We start from the raw sequence: 22746 nt of genomic DNA on the forward strand, positions 1-22746 counted from the left end.
AGCTATGGCCAAGTTTCATTTGAATATCTTGAACGTTTGTGAGCTATGGCCAAGTTTCATTTGAATATCTTGAGCAGTTTGTGAGCTATGGCCAAGTTTCATTTGAATATCTTGAACAGTTTGTGAGCTATGGCCAAGTTTCATTTGAATATCTTGAGCAGTTTGTGAGCTATGGCCAAGTTTCATTTGAATATCTTGAACAGTTTGTGAGCTATGGCCAAGTTTCATTTGAATATCTTGAGCAGTGTGTGAGCTATGGCCAAGTTTCATTTGAATATCTTGAGCAGTTTGTGAGCTATGGCCAAGTTTCATTTGAATATCTTGAGCAGTTTGTGAGCTATGGCCAAGTTTCATTTGAATTATAATCTTGAACAGTTTGTGAGCTTTGGCCAAGTTTCATTTGAATATCTTGGAACACACTGTGAGATATGGCCAACATAAAGATTCTTGCAATGACATCGACAACAATACCAAGGCTACCCCAAGACCTTTTTCTTTTTTATGAAAAACGGAATGTCTTAAAACCAAATCATTAAAACTGCAAGTGATGAACTATATTTCTCAACCAAATTGAAAATTTCTTTTCCAAGAATTATCTCTAAATTAAAATATCACTTCCTTGGGAAATAACACACCCCTGATAATTATCTGACATTGAGATTTCTTGTCATTTGGATGTGTTTAATTTAAGCAACTCCCAATATTTGTTAAGTAAAAAATTCTGCATTCTATGAGGCTGAAAGAAGCATCAATCTTCACCAAAGCTCATCCAAAATATTTGCAGTTAAGACAAACTACTAGACATCAATTTGTGCCATCCTCTGAAAAAAACGCTTTTTGCACAGGGAGCAGAATCATTTTGTAATTCAGACAGATGTGTTCCTTCCGTTTTCTAATTATTTTCACTAATCTCCAAGTAGTTATTATTGTCAGTTGCTTTGTGGGAATCCATTCCCTCTTAAGGTTCCAAGGAGACCATTGCAAGGTGATTCAATGCCTGTCTGTTAATGTCTGCAGTAGGCCAAGGGACATAACTCAAACATAATTTAAATGTCTAGAGTAATGGGCTTTACAATTGCCACTAGAAAGATCTGTACCAAGTTTCATGAGTACATCTTGTACAGCTTGTACAGTTTTTTTTTTAGTAATTGCCACAGTAAGCTGGAATCATCATATAGCCCCTACAAGTCTATGAATGCCATCCGATAGCCCCTACAAGACTATGACTGCCATCTGATTGCCCCTACAAATCTATGAATGCCGTCTAATGGCCCCTACAAGACTATGACTGCCGTCTGATAGCCCCTACAAGGCTATGACAGCCGTTTGATAGCCCCTACAAGGCTATGATTGCCCCTATAAAACTATGACTGCCATCTGATAGCCCCTACAAGACTATGGCTGCCGTCTGATAGCCCCTACAAGGCTATGACTACCATCTGATAGCCCCTACAAGGCTACAACATTCATCTGATGGCTCATACAAGGCTATGACTGCCATCTGATAGCCCCTACAAGAATATGAGTGCCATCTGATAGCCCCTACAAGACTATGACTGCCATTTGATAGCCCCTACAAGGCTTCAGCTTTCATCTGATTGCCCCTACAAGGCTATGCATGACTGTCATCTGATAGCCTCTACAATACTATGACTGCCATCTGATAGCCTCTACAAGGCTATGCATGACTGCCATCTGATAGCCTCTACAAGGCTATGACTGCCATCTGATAGCCTCTAGAAGATTATGACTGCCATCTGATAGCCTCTGCAAGGCTGACTGCCATCTGATGGCTCCTACTAGGCTATGAATGCCGTCTGATAGCCCCTATAAGGCTACAACTTTCATCTGATGGCCCCTACATGGCTACAACTTTCATCTGATGGCCCCTACAAGGCTACAACTTTCATCTGATGGCCCCTACAAGGCTACAACTTTCATCTGATAGCCCCTACAAGGCTACAACATTCATCTGATGGCTCCTACAAGGCTATGAATGCCATCTGATAGCCCCATCAAGACTACAATTTCCATCTGATGGCTCCTACAAGGCTATGACTGCCATCTGATAGCCCCATCAAGACTACAACTTCCATCTGATGGTGACTACTAAAGGCTATGACAACCATATGAAGGCATCACCAGAGCTATGACTGCCATATGATAGCCCCTACAAGGCTATGACTGCAATATGTTGGCAATAACAAGGATATGATAACAGTATCTCACAGTGCATCTGCACTTGAAACACCATCAGTGTAATACATTTGAAGTCATACACTAACAAAACCATTAAACCCTAATTTCCTTGAATACTAAGTTATCTCAGAATAAGACACCAGAATTCAACAAGCTAATTGGCTTAATGAAAGACTAGAAAGCAAATTTGCCGCTATATTGCATGTGCCACAGGAGAAATTAAGAACATCTCAGTAACTGATTGGAAAATTAAATCAGCTGTTCGAAGCAGTAAATGAATATGGTTTTAGTCAGAGATGTAACATCCCTTGAACAGACATGAAATTTCAAATTTTCAAAGAGAATCCCATTTGTTAAAATGTACCAGTGTATTAAGTTCTATGTTACACAAAATAATTGTTTCACTGCAGTTTTGCAGTTTCTAGGCCATAAAGATGCCAACATTGGAAATCTTTTCACAGTTTGTCAAGGGAGATGAATCAACAACAAAACTTATGCCAGAGTTACCGGCCTTACTACACCAAAAGTCATATACATATCAATAATTACCATGGTGATGATGTGTTCCAAATTTCATGTTTAAATTTTCTTCAGTTTTTCTCTTGCAATGGCATAAGACATGACGGTTTTTGTATGACAACAACGATGTCTCTGAGGATGACTATAAGCAAAATTCTTTTCTATGGAGTTTCAACAATTTGGAGAAATCATGACCCTCTATATATGACTAAGCCAAGAAAACGCTCAACTGTTGGGATAAATGACGATTCTCAATTATTAAGTATGACTAAGCCAAAAAATAAAGCTATAATTATCATTCTGAACTAAACCATAGGATTTAAAGGGCCAGCAAAAGTTGCCAAGAAAACTTCCGGACAGAGAAGCACTTTGGCAGACAAAAGCACACAAATCTCCTAAGAATGACGACAATGAGACATCAAATCGAACCAGTTAAACACCACTCCCCCTGGCTTAAACATTATTCCTCCAAAGTATGAGGTTCTGTGGCAATCTAATTCCGCATGAATATCTATGTAATTTCCGCTTAAGGAAAGCATTGAAGCCCTGCCAACCATATTTAGGCTTCTTTAATTCTGCCAGTCTCATTACACTCAATGATTTTCAGTCAAGACTTAACAATTCATGTTTTGGATGCCTTCTTAGAAGTTGAAATCCAGCTTTGACTTTTGCGATGTTCTTAAAATATAATGTTACATTCTGGAGTGTTTTTGAAATATCTAACATTGTTTAATTATAGGAAACTGCATGGATTTTGGGACTGCATTTCTTCTTATGTAACCGGGTGCTTGTCACAGCCATCTTAGGGGCACAAAACTCAAAAGTTTTCTTGCCAGAATTATTTCACTTGCTACACAGAAGTATATTGACGTTCTGAACATGCATACCAAGTGTCATAAGTTTAATATTACTGAATGTGGATACCAAGTGATATAAGTTTCATATCAGCGTACCAAGTGACGTAAGTTTCATATCAGCGTACAAATGTGCGTACCAAGTGACGTAAGTTTCATATCAGCGTACAAATGTGCGTACCAAGTGACGTAAGTTTCATATCAGCGTACAAATGTGCGTACCAAGTGACGTAAGTTTCATATCAGCGTACAAATGTGCGTACCAAGTGACCCAAGTGACGTAAGTTTCATATCAGCGTACAAATGTGCGTACCAAGTGACGTAAGTTTCATATCAGCGTACAAACGTGCGTACCAAGTGACGTTAGTTTCATATCAGCGTACAAACGTGCGTACCAAGTGTCATAAGTTTCATATCAGCGTACAAACGTGCGTACAAAGTGTCATAAGTTTCATATCAGCGTAAAAATGTGCGTACCAAGTGTCATAAGTTTCATATCAGCATACAAACGTGCATATTAAGTGTCATAAGTTTCATATCAGCGTACAAATGTGCATACCAAGTGACGTAAGTTTCATATCAGCGTACAAATGTGCGTACCAAGTGTTATAAGTACCTTAAGTTTAATATAACTGAACGTGTGTACCAAGTTTCATGTATACTTTGTGAAATGATTTGCTAATTTATATAATGGCAAACATTAACGTTTGTTTACCACGCCATAATTGCAACACCTTGAAGATACCAAGGTTATGACAATACCTACATTTTTTCCTCTCGAAAAAAAGAGAGCCAAAAATGTTACATAATAATTTGTGTTTCCTCCTATTCGCAACGGGTCTAATATTTTTTACATCATCAATACCAGAGTTTTTCTCACAGAAAGGTAGATGCCGGTATGTCAGGCATAGTTCACGGATTTCTTCCCTGACTGCTACAATTACTGTCACATCAGTTGCAGAGTAGTATACAGTACAACCAGGGTGTAATCAAATTAGAGAAAAAGAACTATGCAAGAATATCTCGATGCCAATGTGTGTCCTTGATTTACTAAGCTGATCAAGAGGCACTTACTCAAGAAATATTTCAGTAAGAGTAATGGTACTCAAGCCACACATACTTTTATTGACATTGCCGAGTTTTTTTTATGTGAATATCAAAAAGTTCATGTACAAATCTAATTTAAAGTTTTATTAAGACAACGCAAAGTCCCTAGTTTTCAAAACACAGGCAATTTTTATCAATCAACCTGAAATCAAGCCTTGTTAAATTTCCATTTTAGCTCATGAACAGACAATTTCGCACCCCAATTGAATATAATTTCCCTGGAATTAACATAAATTACCAAAATCTAATGCTCTTGGCACAAAAAGCTGTTGCTAATTTTTGATTGATGACATAATCAGGACTAACCTCCTTTTCAGCACTAAGTAAATCAGTGAACGTTAGGGCATAAGGTCATGTAAAACCAGCACGAAACACATTAGAGGGGGTTGGGGAGATAATCGGAAAGAAACACTTCAAAGACAGGCAAACAGCAAACAGCAATTCGAAAAGGAATCTGCTTGGAATTTTGACATTTCTATGTACAATTAACATTATCTACGATTAGATGCTCAATTTACTGAGCTTCGAGCTTCATTTGCAAAACAAGCAAGCATCTTTAGTGTGGTCAATTAATGAAATTAGCTTAACGTCAGTCAGAGAACATGCAAAATTGCTATTTTTTTGGAAATGACGTTATACTCGGAATTGGAGGAACAGAAATAACATTATAAGGTAACTAAAGAACTCTGCCAGGAATAGAAATTGTCTACAATGCAAAACATTGATTCGCAGAAAATGGATCTGAATTTTATGCAGTTGCAGTGGGAAGACTTTCATCAAAGCTTTCAAAAATGATCCTGTATATTTACATGGAAAAAATGTGTGGTGGTTGAATTAAGCACAAGCCCACGAGGCCTGAACATAGGGTTTGTTTAAGTTTTGAATTTTATCAAGTGGGGTTAATAATTGATGGGAAAAATACCAGACTAGGTACCATTGACATTTCAAATATGAAAGGCTTTGGAATCATCTGCCATTTACCTATTACCACAAATAATAAAAGCATTAAAGGGGCTAGACACCAGATGATTTAAAAAATCGGCAAATACCGTATTCCCTCAAAACAAGTCTAGAATTGTCAATGCAAGCTAGTAGGAGGCCGATAATACATCACTTTACATGGTTTAAATAATGAACTCAACAATCATGTTGCTGTCTCATGTGTTTCCCTATTTAAAATAGCGCCGAATAGTTTCCCAGTTTAAATCCTATCTGTTTATGAGTACAGATAAATATACCGAGACTGGCAGAATTTGAGAAGCCTTAATATGGTTGGCAGGGCTTCAATGTTTTCCTTAAGCGGAAATTACAGAGTTATCTATGGGGTAGACAACCCTAGTTCGAATTGGAAAAATGCATAAAAACTGCGAAAGATGCATGTGTCATAAGTGATGTAATGCAACAGTAAGTTAGATTCAATGCGTTGTACACAACGATCTCAATTTTATGTAAGTTTTTTTACTTTTTTTCTTGCAATTGTATTATCGGGTGTCAAGTCCCTTTAAAGCCAAATAGTAACGTAATAATTAATGCTTGTTCATCCACAAATCCTTTTTCGATGTCTGTGTATGATGTTGCAAATACTTATTGACCATGTAAAGCAGTGCAAGATGAAACCTGACTGGAGACAGTTACCAAATATTAATTATTAAAGCAATTTACAATGGAACAACATCATACCAGATTATTTTGGTTGTATTTCTAAGTCGATCAAGAACAAAAGAGCTCATTTGTTTGAGTTGTGTTTTAAGTAAATAAAGGGCAATAAGCCAGAGTTATGGGTCTTGCTACATGACTGTATACCAAGTTCCAAGTGGATACTTCGTAGCATCACAATAGTTTTGATGAATCTAATTGGACACTGCGGACATTGAAACCAAAGCTTTCGTATTATCTCAATAAAACAGCATGCAAGCTAAAAAGCAGGAATGATACATACCCCGGGCATAGTTTTGATATTATGCAAGGCATTCTGAGCATCTAATGCAGCTTTTCTTGTGTAAAACGTCACAAAACAGCACCCTGAAAACAGACAATGACAACAGTTAGCACACAAACAGTGTCTAGCAAACATTCATTAGAGGTAACCCATGGTAACCATGTCAACAACACAAGTATATTTACACTCCCATTGGTTTACCGAGATGAACACATATTTTTCAATGTCATAGTTTTTCAGACAAATGCTTCATATTTGGAATACGTCCGATATAACAAAAACCATTAATCAAAAAAATATGTGGCATCGTGAAACTAGTGACTTAATCAAAGTAAACGCTGTCCAAACTGCAAAAATCATGCAACATTCGATTGTAATTGAAGTGTTATTTTCAGCAATTTAGTTTGACTATTGCAGAATTTTCTTGCAAATAATGAGTGAGAATATTAACATCTAAATTTTTTAAATTGAGGCTCATTGATGTATGAACACATTTGGCCAATTCATGGATATCGATGATCCTCAAGGCAGAAGTTTGACTGCCTAATCAGATGTTTTTATGTACTAAAATACAGCAATATTAAAACATTCAATCCATAAATATAAGGTGATGATGGGGCGGGAATAAGCACACCAGATGCTGTTTCAGTGGGTATTTTATAAAAATAGTTGAATGAATTTTAGTTCATGAAGTTCATGAATAAATTGGCTGTTTTTCCTTCATGAACTTTTCATTAAAATGTTCATGAACTATTTCATGAATAATTCATGAACTTCATGAACCTTTTTCACCATGGAATGCCGGTTTGATCTCCGTTTAAAGCTTAGTCAATGATTAGAACATGGGAATCACCCAGAAATGGTATATTACTTTTATATATATATATCACACATAAAGACAATTCTAAGCCGCTTTAATATTTGAAATGTGTCTGTTGTTTTAAAAGCTGAGACTTCAACCCTCATGTTTCTCGTACATCATTGCAAAATAAAACACTCAGTTACTTTTATCTTTTTCTTTAGTGCCATGGGATAATTGACTGACAAAATTTGATTTAGATCCACTGAAGTTTTCCCAACTTCATCTCAATGTTCAAACAATTGAGCTAACTGTCTGGAAACTTTCCGACAAAATTTCATTTAAAACAAATTGCTTATTAAACTTGCAAGTCAAAGGATTTAGTTAACTAGATAGTTATTTGATCGTAATTAAATGAATCTTTGATCAAAGGTAAGTTTCAGATTTTATCAGTTTTCTTTGGCACCAACAAAAAATGTACAAACCCTAAAAGAAACTTCCAAGAAATCGACACCAGAAAAAACTCAAATTTTATGATAACACTTCAGACAACACCGGCTAGATTCAAAGTCTTGAAGTTGCATAAAATTCAATTTCGGACAAAAGTTGGAAATAACTTGATATTTTTTCATCCAGTTTGTATTGATTTGGGAGAATATTAAATAAATGAGACAAAAAAATGAACTTCAAAAGTTTGGTATTTTCAGTTGGTTTCCATGCCAATAGAACATGGAGCTTAAAGCTGCATTCTCACAGATTGACCATTTTGACAACTCTTTTTATTTTTTTGTTGTCTTGGAATGAGCAAATTTTACGTAAATGTCTGAAAACAAGTGATACAAGGCTTACTGACAAAAAAATCAGATCACAGTTTTTCATATTTATGTTCGAAAATTGATATTTATGGCTAAAAGCGTTACAGAATCCTTTAAGAAAAATGAGTTTTCAGTAGTCTTCCAAACAATTGAGATCTGTTCTATTATAAATCATCTAGCTTATATGACTGAATTAAAGGCATTGATACCAAAACCAGCTGACTCCAAGACAAAAACTAAAATAAAGTCAAAACTGTCAATCTGTGCGAGTGCAGCTTTAAGTAGTCACTTCACACCAAGACATTTCTCTTCATGGGAGCTGATTTAGCCCACACTTTCCATCACCAGCATTCACTATTTTCTAGAAATTTTCCCCAACAATTACATTCCTGTCTTTTCTTAAGCATTCCACCATTAACTTAACAATCAACAAGAGACTCTTAGCAATATCGATTTTTAACTTAAATGCATTCACTTGTAAAATTACTGACAATTTGGGATTTTCAAAACAACATTCTGGATCTTAAATTTCTCATTTGAAAATGTCATAATTTCTGTTCAATATTAACAGACAATTAAGTTTTCAAGAAAATTTTAACTCGGCCTCTTTAAATGAAACTAAAAGCCTCCAATAAACCCTTCAGGAAAAACTAACATGTGAGAGCGAGTTCGGATATTCTAAAAAACTAAACTAAAACAAAATATAACAGAACTCTTTTTTAACAACATAATTATGCTTTTGTTCCTGATAGGCAATTTCACATTTTCAGGGATGAAATTGATCTCTGAGGCAACTGAAGGGCTGACACCATTTCCGGCAAAGGGTTCTGAGGGGATCTTTAGGCCCCCAATGGCAGTCAAAGGGAGAGAATCACCTTATCAGTCAGAAGCAAAACTGGCTTTTAGAGGTCCGTATGAGGGCTCTCCTGAATTTAATTTGAGGGCTCTCCTGAATTCAAATTTGAGGACTCTCCTGAATTCAAATTTGAGGACTCTCCTGAACTTAAATTTGAGGACTCTCCTGAATTCAAATTTGAGGACTCTCCTGCACTCAAGCTTGAGGACTCTCCTGAACTCAAGTTTGAGGACTCTCCTTAATTCAAATTAGAGGACTCTCCTGAATTTAAATTTGAGAACTCTCCTGAATTCAAATTTGAGAACTCTCCTGAATTCAAATTTGAGGACTCTCCTGAATTCAAATTTGAGGACTCTCCTGAATTCAAATTTGAGGACTCTCCTGAATTCAAATTTGAGGACTCTCCTGAATTCAAATTTGAAAACTCTCCTGAATTCAAATTTGAGGACTCTCCTGAATTCAAATTTGAGGACTCTCCTGAATTCAAATTTGAGGACTCTCCTGAATTCAAATTTGAGGACTCTCCTGAATTCAAATTTGAGGACTCTCCTGAATTCAAATTTGAGGACTCTCCTGAATTCAAATTTGAGGACTCTCCTGAATTCAAATTTGAGGACTCTCCTGAATTCAAATTTGAGGACTCTCCTGAATTCAAATTTGAGGACTCTCCTGAATTCAAATTTGAGGACTCTCCTGAATTCAAATTTGAAGCAAACTAGAGTCTCAATATACCAACAACAAATAAAGTTTTTTGGTCCCTTGAGCCATTAGATCCGCAGTAATCCACTCACAAAGATTGGGTATAGGTTGCAATCACTTGGCAAACAAGAATCAGCAACATATGCAATATGCTGTACTTGTGTGCCCTTTTTCTCTCAAGTGTGGGAAAACTGGTTTTAAAGCTTTTGTAAATACTCATGGACCGATTCAAAATGTTTCACATTTAGTAATTGATAGTACAACTACTGTAAGTCCATAAGAGCAAGGAATTCTTTAAAGAATGGTCATTTCTCCTCAGCCCAATTTCAGTCAAGCTGTGAATAAGACCAAATTGATAAATTAAAACACACATATATAAATGCAAATCTGAGAAATTCCTGAAACTAATTGTCCTCTTTCACCATCAATAACATTCTGAAAAGAACTTGACTATCAATTATCAGCAGGACAGAGAATTTCTCCATAAAACTCATCCCCAAAGTAGTTGATAACTATGAAGCCTGCGGAAAAACTAGGTTTTACAGCCGTTGAGTGAATCCGCAGATTGAAGGTGACACGTTCTGACGGATTGCTTGATGACAATCCTACAGAGACAGACAAAGACACAAAGACAAGTCAGGCAACAGGGGGCAATTTCATTAGGAATCCTAGGAGCTCTTCCTACCTTGAAGAGGATTTCAACAGTGCAGTATTAACCATATTTTTCATTCCCCCCCCCCCCCCCCCCCCCCCAATTTTTTCCTCAAGGTCCTACACTATTTTTCGCCATAGTATGGATTTTTTTCTGAATTTTTCTTGTAACATATGCATTTTTTAAGTGGACATTATGAAATTTGACCATTTCATAATTAAAACATTTTACTTAGTGATATAATTATACTGATAAAAGTCAGTTTGGTACAGAATTCTAATACTCAAAAAAATAAAAAATAAAGTTATGCCTTATCTCTTCCTAGCCCATTTTTTTTTTAGATGTTACTCAGGAAACAAAGAACTTTTTTTGAGAGGGGGTGGGGGCTTACTGTTGAAAACCTGTCCTTGGTACAAAGATCACTACTTGAATTCATGAAACAGGTTCCCCAATTTCGAGGAGAGACAATCACCATGGCTACATGTGGTAGACAAGAACCGTAAACCATTTCAATATCCAAGCTATTGACACTGTAAAAGCCCTTGAATATTCTGGAGAGTAATTTAAATAATAACTTGTTGTTCTGACAATATATTTCACAACAGGAACACCGTTGTTATCATGGAACTATTGTTTATGGTTTCCTAGTTTTATAACAACAAAACAATGACAATCCCTCTCTTCACAGATGACACCATGGATATAACTATACATCAACATTTTGTCTTTGAGATACATACAGGCTCAACTGGACAGGTTTTTTTTGTCAAACAAGGGGCATAACTCAACACTGACTAAGTCAAACAAGGGGCATATCTCAACACTGATTAAAGTCAAACAAGGGGCATAACTCACCACTAATTAAAGTCAAACAAGGGGCATAACTCAACACTAAATAAAGTCAAACAGAGGCATCACAATGATTAAAGTCAAACAAGGTGCATAACTCAACACTGATTAAAGTCAAACAAGGGGCATAACTCAACAATGATTAAAGTCAAACAAGGGAAATAACAATGATAAAGACAAACAAGGGGAATAACTATACAATGAGTTATGTCAAACGAGAAGCATAACTTAACAGTGATTAAAATCAAACAAGGGGAATAACTCATCAACGATAAAGACAAACAAGAGGAATAACTCAACAATGATAAGGACAAACAAGGGGCATAACTCAACATTGATTAAGTCAAACAAGGGGAATAACTCAACAATGATTAAAGTTAAACAAGGGGAATAACTCAACAAGGATTAAAGATAAACAAGGGGCATAACTCAACAAAGATTATAGTCAAACAAAGGACATTTTTCAACAATGATAAAGTCAAAGAAGGGACATTATTCAACAATGATCAGTCAGAGCTTTGAGATTTGCTATACATGGTCTTTGGAAACATTTGAACATCTTGAACAGATTTTGAGTTATAACCAATGGATCAAGAATTTGCACAACACATTGATGCCCCCCATGCCTTTTTGAAAAACAGATGAGCTATAAAGGTCACTGGCATCAGATCATCAACATCGTGCTTCCATGTGAAGCAAACACAATGAATAGTCCCAGAGACAGACAGAAACCAAATATGTTGGCAGTTTTATTTCTGAATATTTAATCAAACAGGAGTGGGATCAGCAACTGACATCTATTATTACTGATTGTTTCTTTAATAATCAATGCAGCATCTTTGGCAACCACGGTACTTAATTCTGTTATATTTCATAAATACCGTGAAACAATTGACTGACAAGATCTCTTTTAATGAATATGCATGAGGCAGGACAGACAACTCTTTCAATAATTTCACATGTTACAATTAAAAATTATTCTATAACGGAGTTCTTTCAGTAAGCCTCCAAAAAATTGGCTGTGAGGTCTTGACTGATGATGAAACTTATTGTGCTTAACTGGCAAACCAGGTTCAATCCTGGCTTGCGCTCGGATATTTTTCTACGGGAAAGCATCTTGGTACCTTGCGGAACCAATGAAAATGCCTCATTAATAATTCATGATGACGAGATTTTCCCAGCGAAATCGCCCACGGTACTCAAGGAAGCATAGCATAGTTATGTATTGGGGGTATCCGAAAATGTCAATGCAGTAGCATCACAAAATGTTCTTCCTGGAAACAGTCTTTTACAGAAAGTTCTTCCTGGAAACAGTCTCCTATAGAAAGTTCTTCCTGGAAACAGTCTCTTAAACTGTTACTGTTATAAATATTGATATATGGGCATCAAATCTGCCCTTTTTGACTGTATTGTATTGTGAATGCCCAATACAGGAATATGGCATTACTGTTGATAATCCCAAAAGTGCCCAACATATTATCTAAGAGTGATCTTAAACCTTATTGGAATTCTAATTAAGCTGACCCACAAGCCATTGGAAAACCGCTATAAGGAGTTTTCTACAACATTTCTACATTTTTACAACAGGAAAAAAAAAAATTGATGAAAAGCTCAAATTACTTCAAAAGATGTTTCCAAAATTTCAGAAAAAATATTCTGAAGAAAAATCAACAATTTTCTTATACATGTAGGAGGATAAAACTTGTCTACAATGGGATGCGCAAGAGCGTACTTACAGCAAACAATTTGAGGCAAATCACAAACACAGTGTCAGTAAATTGATGCATTGAATTCAATAACTTCAAAGCAATCTATCTTGTCTGGCATTTCTAAGATGAAATCGAAATTTTCCAAATTTAAAATATAGTTTAACTTTAATGCAGTAGTCGTATGGAATCCATTGGCAGACATCTTAAAGAGAGTCAGTGTTTTTATCGCATCTTTCCCCTCTTGATAAAGTATATATTTTCCCCCTACTCAGCCGGTCAGGTAAAAAAAAAAATCATCTTTATTTTATTTTGGTAAGAGGAGCATTGACCTCTAAGCATTTAGCAAATGTAGCCATGAAGTGCTATTCATTAACTATAATAATGTCAATAGGTTTGTTGAAGAAAAGGTTTGAAAACAATTTGAACATTTTATGAATCCTGTTACAGTATTTTCCTCCATTTTACCAAACCGATGTTATTTTCCTCTATCGAAGAGCCCTGCTGCCATTCCCTTGCAAGTGGACAAATCAAACTGAGAGTGCTGGGTATAACGTTGTAATAACCATGGGGGCATGTGCAAAGCACACTTAATCCGTGTGACGTAGAATTAAATAAAGCCCTCATACCTGGCCAGGCAGGGCAGAGGAATTATGGAGTGGTCAGCCTAGAAGGGCAGAGGAATTATTGAGTGGTCAGCCTGGAAGGGCAGAGGAATTATGGAGTGGTCAGCCTAGAAGGGCAGAGGAATTATTGAGTGGTCAGCCTGGAAGGGCAGAGGAATTATGGAGTGTTCAGCCTTGAAGGGCAGAGGAATTATGGAGTGGTCAGCCTGGAAGGGCAGAGGAATTATGGAGTGGTCAGCCTTGAAGGGCAGAGGAATTATGGAGTGGTCAGTCTGGCAGGGCAGAGGAATTATGGAATGGTCAGTCTGGCAGGGCAGACAAATTATGGAGTGGTCAGTCTGGCAGGGCAGAGGAATTATGGAGTGGTCAGCCTGGAAGGGCAGATAATTTATGGAGTGGTCAGTCTGGCAAGGCAGAGGTATTATGGATTGGTCACCCTGGCAGGGTAGAGGAATTATGGAGTGGTCAGCCTGGCAGGGCAGAGGAATTATGGTGAAGTCAACCTGGCAGGGCATACGATTTATGGTGAAGTCAACCTGGCCAGGCAGAAGAATACTGTTTTTGCCCTCCAAACTATAAGGTAGTAGTCAGCCTGTCAGGGCAGAGGAACTATGGAGTAGTAAAGAATGGCAGGGTTAAATAATTATAGAGTGGTCAGTCTGAAAGGACAAGATTTATGGGGTGGTCAGCCTGGCAGGGCCATCGGCAGTGTCTCTTAATTTGTCATTTCTGATTATTCCTGCTAACTGCTCCACATAACCTAATTACCCCGAGGAAAAAGGAGAGACACAATCTATGCTCACTGATTCCCTGGAAATGGTCATAAATAAGAGAAGAACCCTAGTTAACATTATTTGCTTTCAGACAATTACGGCATCTACCAACCATCTAGGAAAGCCTTGGAAAGCAGAGACAGGCAATAACTGCCCAGTCTCGTAAATCAAGCTGTATTAGCTGGACACATCTTCATTGGGATTTCTCCCATTTTCCATGCCAATATAATCTGCAAGAAATACATTTATAGGGATGTAATTTTACCATTATAGAAGACCACACAGGTTCTAAATAAGTCTGCGCATTTCCAAGTAATTTCTAAACATTATCAGTCGCCATTTATATTTTTCATAATTATATTATCAGCCAGTGTCCGCTTTAATTTTCATATGTCAGCAAAGCCTTAGCAGTGAAGCAGTAAGGTCATACTTCTCAAACTCTATCATCCTGGCAATATAACTATGTAGAAGCATCTGTTCAATATACCAGGAAGATAATCATGATTGAGAATCAAATGAAATGGAGCTGTACATGTCAACAGCAATTTCCACCAATGATTATCAAACATGTTCTATTGCTTGTCAACAATCCAGGTCATTTATCTGATAAATTATTTTGTTTGGATAACTTATCATTAATCAAGTAGGTTATACCATTCTTCAATAGGTCATACCAAATAGTTTGGGACATTCTGACTCCAAACACATGATGTCATGCAACCAAGCCCATGTCAAGTTCTGTAATCCCTACCATTACCATGTTCCACACCCTTTATCTTAATCATCATATCAGAGACATAAACCCACAACCCTAGCCTTGACCTCTATGACCTGCATGCCACAGACCAATCTTCCCTATTGTAGAGGCAAGCTAACATGACCCATTCCCTGTAGCTGTCATCCCAATGTACAGGTAACCATTTCCGCCTGTCCCACCTGTCCATGTCAACCATAAGATACCCATCAGTAGACCACATACCAATCACCAGGTAATCTCCACATAATTTGAACGGGAACACAGGTTCATGGCCAGTAATACCACTAATAAGCCATTTGGCTTGGCAGATAAGCATTCTGGCTGGAGCACCTGCAATAGGTAGGCCTTCCTGATGATTTTTGGAAGTGACAATCATGACCACGATGGCATACATGTATACATATGCTGCAGAATGTGTAAGATTCCCCACATTGTAGTTAACTGTTTTGCTACAACACTCACAAGTACTAAAAGAGACAAAAACCCGGGACTTCATTACAATTCAATACAAAAACATTGGGTCGTTTGGTCAGAAATATGTTAAACTTAACAACGTGGATAACACAATCGTTGTTAACTTCTAAACGTGAGAAATCTGATGACATGCTACTATATTCAAATATAAACAAATACACAGTTGTCTTAAAACATGTTAGAAGTACTGCAGGTCACAAGAGTATCAGTCAAACTTCGAGAGCAGATAAGATTTGAAAGTTTAATCAACGATGACTGACGTTAATGATGTTGCAAACTTTCACAAAGTTCTGAACAAACCGCCCATAGAGTATCATCTCATATAGACACCTTGTAGCCAAAGCTGGAGGAAACATCATAAAAGAGAAATCAGAGGAGAAACAAACAAGTAATAAACTGTTCCATTACACCCTTCATCTATAACATGTTGCCTTGTTTCATACAGCTGTTATAAAAGGTGGCAGAGCAAATGGAGCAGGTAGAAAGAAATACCCATAAAAACAATTTTTTGTACAGCTCTTTAATATTTTCCACATGTATCAGAGACATAATTCTATTCACTAAGCACACAACATACAGAACAAAAGTAGCACTACAACATATCCCTGCCAGAGACTCATAGTGGATTTGCATGCGAGGGACTCATCCTAAACCCCTTGTCTTTGATACAAGAGATACAAAGTGTTACAAATGCAGCATCTCGGAGGCTGCGGGCTGCCATGTTCAATTACCCTGATACAGATCTTGACAGGGAACAAGGGTTGATAGAGAGCCCTCTCTTCTGAGATGCAACAGAAACTGTGAGCAGAATACACACCATTGGCACACTTCATTTGGAGATGCGCAGATAACTAATACAAGGAAGACCTTTTAGAAATCAGAGATAGTAATGAATACAACCATACAATGGAAACTTTAGAGCCAACCCCAGTAGCTAAAGCATTTCATAGGTACACAGTTTGAGTAGAATTAACTCTATGGGACTAGAATTTATCTTAGGGAAGTCCCAAAGTGATTGGTGGGAATTGCAGTCATTTATTTCTCGTGTCCCCTTTGACATTCAAAATACACATTCAGACATCATGGGTCACACGAAATCATACAACCAGCTGCAATGTGCACAGGCTACTAATGCACCAGTCAATTGTAACCAGTGATGGCCCTCCAAGACCGGGGGTATACCAGGGATAGCCGGGGAAATGGGCTGTGTTTTTACCTTCCAGTGCCGCAGTACGGGGTGAATGAGGTGGTTTTGTCCTTACGGCAAAAATAGTGGAGAATGGGCCTTACCTAGGGTCCCTGGGGCCCGGGGGCCCCCGGGGCATTTGATGGATTTTACAAGCAGTTCGTCCCCACAGGGCGGGAATTTTACCCGAGCTTTGCTGGACTGTGTACAAGAAGGAAGGGCCAAAACTCAAGAAACACAATGACAACAGTTTGTTTACAAGAAGTTAACAAAAAAAAAGAAAAAAGATGCTAAACAGTGCGTGGAAACAGGACCTGTATTGATCCAAGACCTTTCGAACAAGAGGAAATTTGGATATATATATACAAAAGACAATTTAGACTACCCCCCTCATTAAGTAAAGCAGCGAAATTATTGAAATGAGACTTCTTAGAACTGCAGTCGCAAATACAATCCAATTTGGTCCAATTTGGTGATATCACAATGTATGGATGATAGAGGACAATCCCGATGCAATCCTAGACAGATCGAGTGGTGGAAATTATTTAGACAGATTCCAGTGTAGATATTCCAAGCAGGCATTGATTCTTAATGAAGCTGAACATTGTATAGCAATAAAGGTTATTCATACACTTACAGTGGGGGTCCCAAACTTTGAATAAAATTCCCATTTGGAAATTTATACTTTATTGCTGTTTTGGAGTTATAAAATGCCACAATTAAATAGTTAAAAAGTGTAATTGAGTATATTTAAAAAAAATAATGAAGGAATAATGATTCCAAATTTGGTGAAAAATTTCAGCAAAACTTTCGAAAATACCAGGGATATAAGTCATCGAATTCTCCCATAACACCTAAAAAACAACCTGACTGCTGCCTATAAACATAAATCTAAGAATTTAACATAATGCTCTTCCCCAAAAAACAGGCAAGAATCATTCCTTAGATCTGTGATACCACTTTGTAACTTTTCATTTATATTATCATTATGTTTCTGATCCTCTGACTCATTCTGAACATTCTTAGGTGGTGCAACCTGCAAACGTACATAGATAACATAAAAAGGTATCTGTTTTTTCCCCAAAACTCTAATGAAAGTCATCTGTGATAAAACAAGCAATCTGAACATGAAAACAATTATCTCGGAGCAATACATAAAAATTGCACCTTTTTGCCAAGAATCTTAAATAGTCAGGAATCTAAATATACAGAAATCTTAATCTTTAAAAGTGAGAGATAAGTCCATTTAACTTTAATGGAATACTTGATCGGAATCATTCATATGTTTTCCACACTTTACAATCTCTATCAAAATGCATTAAATATATGAGATACTTCTCCAGAGAAGTCAATAATTGCAAGCCACATGGTGCCATCATTTCAACAATATTATGGCTTAAATCATCAAAAAAATCCTCAATAACTGTTGTATAATCTCAATTAAACAGTCAAGTGTGTTCTGAAACCTAACCCATAAAACATTTTGAGAAAATATTGCAGAATTAATACCACATAAAAGCCTAAAAACAGATCTTGGAATCCAGTGTTTGCTGAGAAGAGGGCATGAAACCAAAGGCGGATAACTGATGATTTCGAATTCAGCTTGTAAATCTATAAAATGAACTTCATCAGCTACATAGTCTGCTGAACAATGTTCACAAATTTTGCCACAAAGAGTGCAATTCAGGATAAATGAGATCATTAAGACCCAAAGAAAACTAAGGTAGGGTGCAAATTATAAAACAGGAGATCATAAATTGCTAACGGGAGATTTAAAGGATCCAGAGTTCTAAGCAGAATTATTCCAAGTTATTCCAACTACTGTGAAATGTCAATTTGATTGTCAGACAAACGTGCAAAGAAAATCTTACACTGTTAGCAATCTGTACTCAGACGAGTGCAAATATTGTGTTAAGTACGTCTGAGTCTGTGTATGGTAACATGACATGTCCCCACTGAAAATTGCTTTTGCAGTAATTATTATTGGAAGCGATAATGTGTTTGTTATGTGACAGACTGCTGATGGATCTGTAATGGGTCTGAATGTTACACATGCCAAGAAATCATTGTATTCTTGGAACACTGGTCTCACCACAGAGAAACTAGAAGATTACGAATAGATCTGCATTCAAAACATGACAAGTTACCGGCTGTGCCAATAATTTGATGATATCAAAATAACGATCCTTATTTTTTTTGTGGTTGAATTTAGAGACAATTTACACCAAAATTAATGAAACAATGAGATATTATAAACAAAGGCCGAGCAGATGCCAAAGTCTGTAGGTGTTCTCAAGGAGCATAACCAAACAACCACTTCGCAAGACCTGCATGGCTACAAATACCCACTTTGTCATTGTTACATGTTTCTGAATAAGTTTCATGCAGATCACTGCAACAAGATCTTAATTATGGCCATAGGCTTATGTTTTTGTATGATTTCATTGTCACTGACAGAGAGGTCACCAGAGTTAGGACAATGCCTCAACGTTTTTTTCCTGAACTAGAATTCCGTGAATCGGATATGTGGCCTGTCGAGAGTTGCCATAACCTTTGAGCTCAAAATCAATAGGAGTCACCTATAGATACTGACCGTGACCAGTGTTGGTACCAAGTTAAATGACTGCACCAAATAGTTCAAGAGTAATTGATCGGAAAAGGAAAGTGTGACACTGAAGTGGAAGACGTTGCCAGACAAAGCAATCCCAATGTGTCAGCCATACTTAGCAGATGACACAAAAATAACAACAACTTACAAGAGCTTACATCAAAGAAGGACTCCAACTTACCTTTGCTTTGACCAGAAACTTTATCACGTAGAACATTTAACTGGAACACAGTGCCATACTGTTCAAACATTTTTGTGAGATCATTTTCGTCCATGGATCGAGGGACTTGGCCGACAAACATCTTTATAGCGTCTGGATCGGGCTCGCGTCGGCCATTTTCCATGTTAGATACTGGGGAATGCATGCTTCTGAAAATATACAATAATAAAGGTTAAATTTTGAGTGCACAAAATTTACATACAGAATAATTTTTGCATGCATATTTAACAGTATGTTTTAAATCAGAGGAAAACGAGGGTATATCTTTTTCCAAATACACTGGGTGATCATGCAGCAGACGACAAACTGAATATATTTCTTCACCTATATTGTTATGCAAATAGATTTCAGTTATTATGGGCATCAGATGAATATTCAGATGCACTGTAAGTCTCCAAGGTGACAACATATACACACTACATCTTAGTCGGCATATTGTTCTGTTGATTAATTCCAAAGCACTACAGGGGTGTATTCAATATACAACTCAAGTTATTCTTATGGTCATACATGATCAACTTCTTTCATTCTATTGGTCAGTTATTAATAACAAGTGATCCGATAAGCTACAGCCTTCTTAGATCCAATGAAGACCAATATTGAATACCAGCCCAGAAGTGGCTTATCAGTATATTCTGTAGTGGATATACGCCCAAATTGAACTTGAATGGTGTTGGCAATGATTTTAAAAGAATAAATACATATTTTATACAGGCACAGAATAAAGCCTACTAAACAATTCGTTCCACTTACAGACATTATAATGCCGCTTTCAGACTTTACTCAGGAAATTGAAAGTCAGCAAATACAAATCTGTTATGTTACACAAGTCAATTGTAACCCCCCCCCCCCCCCCCCACACCCAGGTCTGGGGAATAGCGGGGACTTTGACTTTCTGTCAAGCCGGCCCCGGCTAAAATATGGATGGTAAAATCCCCACCAAATGCCCCCGCACCAAGGGACCTTAGGTTAGGTACCCCCCGGACCTGGGGTGGGGGGGGGGGGGCTGTGGCTACAATTGACTGGTGCATTATGCCCTTCAAAACAATCAGGTGATAATTTATCCTGAAGTTTCAAGAGTGCATCTTTAACCAACAGTACATAATCATGATACACAGTATATATTATATAGCAACCATAACAAAATGCCATAATCCCATTGCACCCTGAGTCGCATTCATATATTTCTATTCCTTTCTATCTATTGAAAGTGACTAGTGTGCCGTTCTTCCATGAACTCTCATCCAATAACTTAGGTAATTGGGGGGAAATGGTAGTTCTTTTATACATGATATTGCAGTTTATTGCTGTGTGTACTGTAACGAAATCAGACACAGATGAAATATGTTTTAGTTATTTTGCGATGCAGCATCTAAAATAGAAATCTGGCCCATTAATTATAACTACAGCCCCCATCTCTGGTTTTATGAAAATAGACTTCACCTGAGACCTTGTACACTGCAAATTATGATTTAATTCATAACCAATAAACTTTGAATGTTTTACAGACAGCAGGCTCTCCAGCGGTGTAGGATTAAGTAGCTTTTATGACAAAATAATAGGAGAAAGTTACACTGCAGTTCTTTTTTGGGACAAAAAGTAGGAAAAAAAGGATCAAGTTTTGTAAACCAGATTAAAATAATTCTACAACAATCTCCTATCTCAACAAATATTTTAAATATCTAAGACCTACTTCATCACAGACCATCATGAAACTAATTAACAAATTGTTGCAAAGTTTAAAGCCATTAGGCCATCTCAGGTCACCAAGGGGAATAACCAAACAATTATTTAAGAGTGATTGCCCTTTATACTCAAAATATTGATATGTTCATTGCCATTGGTAACCAGATGGTTCCAAAATCAGCAAATACAGTATTTCCTCAAAGCAACCCTTGAATTGTCAATACGAACTAGTTAAAGGCCAACAATACATCACTATACATGAGTAAAAGAGTATTTCGTCGCCATCTCAGCTGAGTTTACCTGTCTAAAAATAGCGCATAAATGGTTTCCTAGTTTATAGTGTGTATATTTAGCATGTGAAAGTCACATGATTTAAAAAAAGTACAGATACATATATGGATGTTATTTATAAATTGACTGCTATTTACATGGTAGACAAACCCAGTAAATTTCGATTGGAAAAATACACAAAAACTGCAAAAGATACATGTGTCGTTAATGATGTGATACATCCAAGATGTACAACAATCAATTTTATGTAAGTTTTTGACAATTTTATTTTTCCTTGCAATAATCATCTGGTGTCTAGTCCCTTTAAATATCACAACGTTTGGATGACTGACAGGGACGGCAGCTACCCAAAGTGCTATAACAATACACAAACTTTTTCAAACGCAGGAATAAACATACAAACTAACAAGTTTAGAAAGGAAAATTAAATACTGCACAGTCTGAGGCATTCCTTCATCAAAAGCTTAGCAAATACTTGACAATATAATCCAACATCAGTAGGAAAAACACAAGCTAACTTGATAGAATCCTTCAAAACTTCAGAAACATAATTATTCATCTAGAAAATTCTATTCCATAACAAATGAAGATAGAAGAGCAGCACTTGAGTTTTACACCCAAAAATGCAAGTTCTGTAAAACTGATTATGAAGATGAGTTTCATTATTTTTCTAGCAACAAATTGGGTTGGGATCAACAGCAGCTATTTATCATACTAAAAAATGTTGGTTAATTTCCAAAACAATGAAGGAACTATTGAATATCTACACAAAGAAATGGCAAAACTTATGAGTGTCTCTTTGACAACAATTTGCTCAAAACGCAAATCGGTCTGAAGAGGAAAACAAGAATTGCAGGCTAAGTAAACATATGTCATAACATTCTGCTGAATCACCCTATCCCTGATGTATCAATTCTAAGAGGGCAGGTTTCTTTTGGAATCAATCATGAAAATGCACAATTAAGAATCAGTTAATATTGGCCTCCAAGCATTTCTGAAGAGACTGAAATCGGATTTAATTATTTCCTAACTAATTCCAGCTATGTTTGTGTTTATAAGATAAATTTATGAGCAACTTTGGCTAGAACTTTTTTCCTTAGGATATTTCCTCAGTTGCAATGAAGGCCATGA

At 36.8% G+C, this 22746-nt stretch overlaps 1 protein-coding gene across 14 annotated transcripts in view; it reads right to left on the reverse strand.

The window, feature by feature from the left end:
- LOC128238533 (CUGBP Elav-like family member 1-A) overlaps positions 1 to 22746 on the reverse strand; it is a 136721-nt gene that overhangs the window by 41403 nt on the left and 72572 nt on the right. For all 14 annotated transcript variants that reach the window (XM_052954554.1, XM_052954549.1, XM_052954544.1 and 11 more), the window contains 2 exons: positions 19600 to 19787; positions 6619 to 6701 (listed from right to left, as the gene is read on the reverse strand). In XM_052954554.1, coding sequence (XP_052810514.1) covers positions 6619 to 6701; positions 19600 to 19787 — 271 coding nt within the window. The remainder of the gene's footprint in view (positions 1 to 6618; positions 6702 to 19599; positions 19788 to 22746) is intronic.

Source organism: Mya arenaria, chromosome 6, assembly GCF_026914265.1.
Source record: "Mya arenaria isolate MELC-2E11 chromosome 6, ASM2691426v1".
NCBI lineage: Eukaryota > Metazoa > Mollusca > Bivalvia > Myida > Myidae > Mya > Mya arenaria.